The 9,183-nt window shown below is 42.4% G+C and overlaps 1 protein-coding gene across 1 annotated transcript in view; it reads right to left on the bottom strand.

Annotated features, from left to right (window-relative positions):
• Window positions 1-573: 573 nt before the first annotated feature.
• Window positions 574-9,183, bottom strand: part of LOC131243375 (uncharacterized) — a 67,466-nt gene continuing 58,856 nt past the window's right edge. Inside the window, exon 8 of the mRNA XM_058242697.1 lies at window positions 574-894. Coding sequence (XP_058098680.1) covers window positions 769-894 — 126 coding nt within the window. The 3' untranslated portion in view covers window positions 574-768. The remainder of the gene's footprint in view (window positions 895-9,183) is intronic.

The following is a 9,183-nucleotide window of genomic DNA, read 5'->3' as shown; positions in this document are numbered from 1 at the left end:
ATCTTCCTGGAAAATTTCCCAAGTCTTTATATTTACAGGTTAAGCAATATGCTCTATCATGCTGGAAGAGCTTCTCAACCTTGAAGAGTTCCTATAACAGATGCATTTTCTCCTGTGGTTGTATGAGAAAACGATGAACACTCAATCTACACCACACAAAGCGGCCATCTAAATGGCAATACTCATCTGGGAGCAAAAGAATGCATTGATCAGGTAAACCCAACCGTCCAATTACTTTCCCTTATTGAATATGGATCATTACGTCTTTCTGTTTCCTTGTTCATTTACAGGCCGCCACTGACGGATAACTAGGCTAGGATAGTCCAGCGACAACCTTGCACAGAGGCTTGTTGACTGTGAAATTCCTACCATATGGATGATTGGGTTCAACTTGGGACCAGGAATACAATGGAGATCAGGTGTTGCACCATCCTTTATGATGCAACACCAATGCTGCAACTGTTATGCAAGAAAATCGCAAACTCTCTGAACATTTTTACCCAGTGTGCTCTTAAAATCTCGATGCAAGTGCTGTGACTGCACATCTGCATATGAATAAGTGGGAAGAAACCAAAAGGAGAAGCCAACGGCTTATCATACATTTTATCACATGGAATGTACTATTACATTCTTACCTTAGGCAGTGAAACCTAAAACTTCCGCCATGGCAAGGGAAAAAAGGTGAACTCAATACAAGAGAACAATAAGAGAGGAAAGAAAGAGAGCAAGAAACTAAAGTACCTCGAAAACATATTAAGATCAAGGAATCTATCTGGGTAACCAATCGAATTTTGTGTTCTTTTCTTGGCTGCTCTTCAGTTTTGCAACACTGGCAGTCTTGTTCTGCGTCCCAAAATTCCGTTTCATCTCAAACATGAACCTCATTCCTCTGATCTGCAAGCAAACAAAAACACTATTACATAAACTAGTTGTTCCACATAAGTTACTCATAGTACCAGCCTGAGAAATGGATGTGGGAAGCTACTAGAGAAATGGAAGTGAGAAATGTTGGTAAGCATGAGGGGAAATGAGTTCCCAAGTTTCTATGAGTAAAGCATGTTATCTTCACTTCATTATGTTTTCTTTGAATAGCATAAGAAGAAAAACAATCTATGCACACCCCTCTCATACACAGACGCACACAAATGCACGCATGCACACACAACACGCAGCTTTAGGAATCACAATTAAGGACCTAACAGCATAAGAAGTTTTCTTTAAATAGGAGTCCCAAAGTGGTGGAGAGAGTTGTTTTGATAGGTGAGAGAATTTATTGGGTTCCATATTCCTTTAGGTTCTAGGATTTATTTTGTTCAGTAGTTACTCTGGTTTGTATCTTATTTATTTATTTTGGAGAGGTCTGGTTCATATTTTTATCATCAAGAAAGTAATTTTTGTTTCTTTTTCAGATTAAGTTTATTAAAGCAAAAGAAAATGTCCAAGCAATCCAATCAAAATCAAGGGACGAGTCCCAACAGCTACAAGATATCCAATCAAAATCATCAGAAAATTTTAAAGAAAAGGGAAGGTTAGCCTTGAAATCAGGTCTCTAAGCTGGTCATAGAGAAAAAGCAGTCACCGAGGTTCTGATGTTTTTTGGTTTTGAACAATGATGATATAATATAAAAAGGCCGAAGCCATATACATAAGTACAAAAGTACAACCCCAGCCTTCATATTAAGAATTTCCCTATTGAACACTTGCACTAGTCCACTCATTTTGCTGTTGAAGCAGCGCTGATTTCTTTCCCACCATATTGCCCAAAGGGACGCTAAAAAACTTAATCGCCACTCCGTTTTCCCTTTTTCCCTACCCCCCTACCATGCAAGGCTATGAGAAGTTCCTTCATCGACTTCAGGAACACCCATGGAACCCCAAAAGATGGGAGGAGCAAACCCCACACCTCCCTAGCAAATACGCAGTGAATGAATAAGTGATCCGCACATTCTGCACCTTTGAAGCACATCAAGCAAACATTTGGGAGACACATGTTCCATTTGCCAAGATTGTCTATCATTAGCACTTTGTTCTTGCCTACTAGCCAACCAAAATCCGCCACCTTCAAATGAGCACCATAGTGCCATAGGAAAGCCATTGCCGCCACCTCTGCATTTTTGGCCGACACACTCAGGAAATGATAGAATGATCTACCTGAGAAAGAACCTACCCTAGACTTGAACTATCTCAAGGAATCCACTTCTGTAAGAAGAGGAGACTACTTTGCTAACAACTCAAGCATAAGCACCAACTCTTCAAATTCCCCGTTCGAAAGATTTCTTCTAAAACTGGGCATCCATGTGACTTCCTCCTCTCTTTTTGAATAACAATTGTTCACCATCTCGCCATCTTTCCTAGCTAGCCTTGCTAAAGATGGAAATCTCTCACGCAACGACACCTCTCCCACCAATTATCAACCTAAAATCTAATTCTCTTATGATCCCCCAAATGAAAGCCTATAACCTCCCACACCCTCTCTTTCAAAGACGCCAATGATTTTCACAAATAAGAACATCGGTACAAGGATGAAGCCATTGTCTACCCACCCCTCCCTCTACCCCATATTTTTTTCACTATTACCCCCCTCCGATTTTCATTAAATGGAACTCATGCTTCTCCCCTGACCCTTCCCATAAAATTCATTCTTCGCCTCTCCAATGCATTCAAAAATGGATTTTGGGCACCTGTAAAGAGACATAAAATAGATCGGAAGATTTGACATAAATGATTTAATCATGACCAACCTCCCACCCATGGATAAATACCTCGACTGCCATTTAGAGATATTTTTTCACACCTGTCAATTACTTTGTCCCACAAGTGCTTTGTTGGCCTTCCTATACATAATGGAAGCCTCAAATATGTTGTTGGAAAAGAAGCTTCCCCACACCCGAGCACTTTTGCAAAAGCTCACACCCTCTCTTTGGAAATGCCTACCCCTAAAATCTCACTATTGGATATATTAACTTTCAAACCTGAAACCACCTCAAAGCTTACTATAATCGAGCAGAGATTTTCTACAAAAAAAATCATCCGCCTGACACAATAAGAGTGTGTCATCCGCATACTATATATGAGAAATCTGAAAATTTGACGAAGGAACTTCTCATAGCCTAGCATGGGGCTTGGGCGAGCGGCTAACACCGTGGGTTTGTGATGCAAGACATGGAAATTAAATATGATATGCAAAATTTCAGGCTTAAGATCATGCTAATTTAGAAACAATCACAAAAATTCCACATCCCACATATAGTCAAGCATTCAACAAGGGGGATCTACAAGGGTCCAAGCCTACACATGCTAGGGCTGGATCAATTAAAATTATAGACCAAATAATGATCAAAGGAGATTAGATTCATCCACACATACAAATGATTATTTCCCCAATCCAAGGGATTCACATGTTTCAATTCGGGAAACCCTCGGGTTGTAAAAGGGAAGAGAACTTGGGATTTAGGATAACCTAGGGTTAGGGTTAGGGAAGTGAGATGTGAGAGGAGTGAAATAGATGAGAGAGACGAACCTGAGGTGTACCACACGTGGACAGCAGCAGGGTCTAGACGCATGTGCGTGGGATCCTGCCCGCACGTGTATGGGGCCCACGAACCCAAAAAAGGTCAGCTTGGGTTTGGTCAGCCAGGGGTGGGCCACCCACACACCAAGTTTCAAGTTGATCCGACGTTCGGTCTGTGCACAGTGCTCCGCTGAAGTTTCAGCCTACTGCAGGACCTGATTCTGCAAATCTGCTATAGAAGAAGGATTGGCTGCAACAAGAGGTGGATTTGAAGCATGGATGGCTGTGGGAGATGATAAATATTGATGATAGAAGATGGGGGCGATTTGAAATGGGTGTAGCTTCGCACCACAGTAGTCAGCCCTTCGAAGAAGGGAGGGTTTCGCACCCAATTGGATTTCCACAACTCAGAGAATTAGAAGAGCAGGAAAATATAAAATTTTATTTATAATATTCAATGAGAAAAACCCTACAAGGGGTTGCCTATTCATAAGAAAAACCTATACCCCAAAAGCTACGCCATGTGTGCACCCTATTACTTAGAGACGAAGTAACAAAAATGACAATTAATCAAAGCAATCTAAACCGTCCATGATATTCCTAATAACAATAATAAGCAAAACTCAAAGTACTAGATCATCTCGAGTAGTGGGCCACGATCATGAGATCCAATTGTGGGATTGACATGATGATCGGGTCTACTCCGAGGAACCAAAACAAAGTCATCTAATTAGTAGGCCCTCCTTGGACGTCATCATCGATCCAGATCGATAGTGGGGCCCTCCTTGCGTGCGTGCGTGCGTGTGTGTGTGTAGGGGGGGGGGGGTGCGTGCGAGATGTCCCCATCAGTTTGCTCCCTACAGGAGTGGGTTAAACTCCCCTCCCCGGCATTACCCGATGCACATGGTTGTGGGTGATTGCGTGCATCCAGAGATAGTCTCGCCTCAAAAGGGGGCGGGGACAACTGTGTTGTCAAAATAATAATAATTAAAAAAAACAAAAAAAAAACAACCTTCTAATCTAACCTTCGAGAGGCACACCAACACCAAAATGAGTACGATTCTCAAGCAAAAATTAGGAAACAACAAGCCATAACCCCTCACTCTACATTGAAATAAAAAGATGAAGAAAAAAGTTAAGTCTTCGCAAGACAAGTGGAAGACACCTTGATGGGCGGGATGATGGTGCGATTGAGACGATCTCTAAAAGGAAAGACTACTCTCTTCATTGTCTTCATAGCAAGATTGATGTGGGGCTTTAGATGTGGCCTTTATTTCAAAGAGATCAGGGAATTAGTGGAGATGGTGATCCCGCAATAGAATATTTGCTTCCAAGGAGTTTACATACAAGAGATGACGAGCATGAATTTTGTGAAGAATGGAAAATATGAAGAAGTGGAAGAAGGTGGTTGGAAGAATAAGGCATTGAAGGGGATATCAAATCTGACCAAAGTAAAAGAGGTGGCAGCCTTCAAGGGGATAAATGCTCAAGGTTATTACAAGTCAGTCTGTAGGGGTGATGCTCAAAGTGGGAACCTAAAAGCCTATAAGGGAAGTATGAAAAAAAAAAGACAAGGATGATGGTCAAAGGATCCATTAACTGCAGAGCAGAGCAATCTCCTTAAAGCCTGTTAATCCAGGGGCATTTTCACACCGGGCTTGAGTGGGGTGGCCTATGGGATGCAGGGACACATTCAGGGTGGGCGGCTCGTGTGAGGCGGAACCCGTATGAAGTGGGGCCCACGAGGGGGGTTCGGCCGAGGTCCTAACCCAAGGGATGTGGGGCCTGGGCTATGAGATAAAGGGATTGATTCGCCATGCTCTACCAGTTCAAGTTTTTTGAGCAAGTGGTTAATTGTCCGGCATCAAAGTGGTACCAGAGCGGGAGGTCTCGTGTTCAAGACTCCTCACCGGGGGTGATTAATGCAGGCATTTTCACACCGGGCTCGAGTGGTGTGGCTTGTGTAAGGCGGGCCCCACCCGTGTGAAGCGGAACCCATGTGAAGTGGGGCCCACGAGAGGAGTTCGGCCGAGGTCCTAACCCATGGGATGTGGGGATTGGGCTATGACATAAAGGGATTGGTTCGTTATGCTCTATCAGTTAGAACTTTTAGAGCAAGTGGTCAATTGTCTTGAGTTACCTATCTAGTGGGAAAGATGGATTTCAACAGTCTTTGAACTTGAGAAATGGGTGAATGTTTGGTGGAAAACAACAATATTGATGGTGGGGAATAGACTGATGCTCTATTTGATGTACATGAGCCTCAAAAGGAGATGCTAACATAACCTAATAAGAAGGGTGCGAAAGATCACTAGGTCCATTAGAGGACTTGCATTGTGGGAATGAATTGCTGATATATTCATGTAGAATAGTTCGAGGCCAGGCTGAAGCTACTTAGAGGTGATCCTGGACCCCTTGATGTGAAAATTGATGTGGGCCGATCTCTTATGTGTTGATGAATTCAGCTGGAGCACATAGAGAAGCTTGCAGCCAGTCTCAACTCTCAAGGGACTAATAACTTCTACCAGTCCCAGATACCAAGGAAATAGTGTTGAAGCTTAATCTTACAAACTCATTTATTCACTCCCCCTTTTCTCATCAGGAGCACTCCACCTTCCGGTCTCCATCCATTTTGTCATCTGAGGATTTGAACCAGTCCATGGTCAGTCCCTTTGATCAATTCCATAGTCCAAGAAGGTTGGTATGAGCTATGGTGAAGAAGAATGGCACAAAGACTAATAAACTTGTTCCCATGTAAAGGAGTCCGCAGAAGATTTTGGGCAAAACTGAAAAGAGCCTCTAACAATGCTGGTGGTGGGGAAATGGTGGAACTCACCAGCAAGTTGGGCCTTTCCTGTCAAGGAGGACACATTCTAATCCTATAGATGTCTTTGATTCTTTGAATGAGCATGATGGAAAAAGGGGTAGCAGGGATGTCAAACAACAAGGGGAGAAGTAAAAGGGAGTTGGTAAATGACATTTTTTTTTTCAATTAATCAAAACACATCAGCTACATCAATGGGGATGAAAGTGCTTGGAAAGAGGGTTGGAAAGGGAGTAGTGTAGAGATTAAGTTAATCTCTCACATAGTCACACCGTAACCTTTTATTATAAAACCCCATGCAACATAAAAACGAAGTATGGTGTCCTAAGAAAGCACAACATGACACACACATACAATAGAATACTTCACGCATGCAACAAAATCCAAACTCAGGCACACACAGGCATGAGTACACGCCATCTCTTAGCTCCCCTTCAAGCTGGAGCAAACATATCACACATGCCAAGCTTTCCCATGAGCTCTTGAAGATGAAAGGATGGATGGCCTTGGCAAGAATAACTGGTAGCTGATCACTGGATCGAACATGAGTACAAAGCAACCTAGATGAAATCTTCTCATAAACAGAGTGACAATGAACTTTGATGTGTTTAGCCCTCTCATGAGAGAACGGATTGGATGAAATATGAATGATGGAGCGGGGGACTATGATGCCCATGTCTTGAACAAGAGACTGAAACCAAATAACCTCACACACAACATGATCCGTGGCGCAATATTCAGCTTTGGCTGACAAACGAGCAACGACAAACTGCTTATTTCTTTTACATGAGACAAGGTTGCCTCCACATGCAATTACTAGTAGTGGATATCATTTCAAACAATAAAAAACAAAAGGTCGCCTCCTACAAACATGCAATTACTAGTGGTAGATCTCCTATCATCAGACACCCAGATCAATCTGCATCACAGTATGCATGAATGTGAAGATGACCAATGTTGACAAAGGGCCTTCCTCGTAGCTGATTTGAAGTGGAGAATTCTGTACATAGCATTGAGATGATGAGAGCATGGAGCCTGCATGAATTTTACTTACCATGCTCTAGCATATGCAATATCTAGTCCAGTGATAGTCAAATAGATTAGCTTCCCAAAAAGACGCCAACACATGCCCGGGTCATTAATGACCTCTTACTCCTCATGATGAAGACGATTGATTATTCACCTCAATAGGTGTAGTTGTAGGTCAAGCACCAAGCATCTCTGTTCCCAGAAACTTTTTCACCTCATCAATTTCATTTTCACTATCCCCAGCGGTAACAATATCATTGACATAAACTGCTAAAACGATTAAGGATTTGGCAATGTCCTTAATGAGAACATAATGATCATAGGAGCTTCTATGGAAACCAATCTCAGAGATGACATTCTTGAATATCTCAAACCACTCCTTGGGAGATTATTTGAGACCATAAAGGGCCTCTTCAACTGGCATACCTTCCCTCTTGTTCTAAACATGCAAAAACTGGGGTTAAGTGACATATTGATGCAGGACATGAAAATTAACTATGATATGCAAGATCTCAGGCTTTAGATCAAACTAATTTAAAAACATTCACATAAATTTTCCACATCCCACACAAAAGTTCAAACATTCAAGCAAGGGGAATCTGTGCGGGTTCAGGCCTACACATGTTAGGGTTGGATCAATAAAAATTATGAGCCAAACGATACTCAAGGGGAAGTAAAACTCATCCACACATGCACAGCAATGAGTCCCTAATCCAAGGGATTCACTAGTTTTAATTCAGAGAACCCTAGGATTAGAAAAAAAGGCAAACAAATTGAAATAACGCAATCTAGGGTTAGGGTATGGAAAAGAGGTATGAGAGAGATAAAATAGGCGGAGAGAGATAAAATAGGCGGAAATTCTGAACCTGACGATAATCCACGCGTGCGGACAGCGGGCCGGGCCTAATGCACGTGCGCAGGGGGCCCCGAATGTGGAAAATGCCTCGGCTCTGGTTGGCCAGGGGAGGGCTTCAAAACCCCCCAGTTTCGTGTCGATCGGATGCGCGGTCTATGCGTGGTGCTCCGCTGAAGTTTCAACTCTCCTGCAGGGCTAGATTCTGGAGTTCTACTAAAGAGAGGAAAATTGCTGCAATAACGGACATATTTGAAGTGCGGATGGTTGTAGGAGATGAGAAGCAGAGATGGTAGTGGATGGGGGTGAATCGGGATAGATGTGACTTCACACGGTAGTTAGCCCTTCGATAAAGAGAGGGTTTCGCACCCAATTGGATTTCTACAACTCAAGAAATTAAAGTAGATAAAAAAACACAAAATGTTTTATTAATATCCAATGAGGAAAAAACCTACAAGGGGGGCCTATTTATAAGAAAAACATATACCACAAAACTCGCGCCATGTGCGCAACCTATTACTTGGCGATTAAGTAATAAAAAATAATAACCAATCAAAGTAATCTAAACCGTCCATAATATTCTAATAACATTAATAAGCAAGACCTAAAATATGAAGTTAATCAGATTAGTAGGCCACGATCATAAGATCTCATGATGGGATTTACTTGACTACCGGGTCCACACCAACGAACCAAAACTCAGTCTTCTAACTAGGAGACCCTCCTTGAATGTCGTCATCGATCCAGATCGATGGTGGGGCCCTCCTCCTTGCGTACATACGTAAGGGGGCGGCGTGCGTGTGTGTGCGCACGTGATGTCCCCATCACATATAAACCTCTTCATGAAGAGAAAGCATTCTTCACACTTAACTGAGAAAGCAACCAATTACAATGAGTAGCAACAGATGGAAACACACAAATGGAAATCAACTTAGCAAAAGGAGTAAATGTCTCCTAATAATCAAC

Source organism: Magnolia sinica, chromosome 4, assembly GCF_029962835.1.
Source record: "Magnolia sinica isolate HGM2019 chromosome 4, MsV1, whole genome shotgun sequence".
Taxonomy (NCBI): domain Eukaryota; kingdom Viridiplantae; phylum Streptophyta; class Magnoliopsida; order Magnoliales; family Magnoliaceae; genus Magnolia; species Magnolia sinica.
The sequence above is the reverse complement of the archived record's forward strand: the minus strand, read 5'-3'. Positions and strand labels throughout refer to the sequence as shown.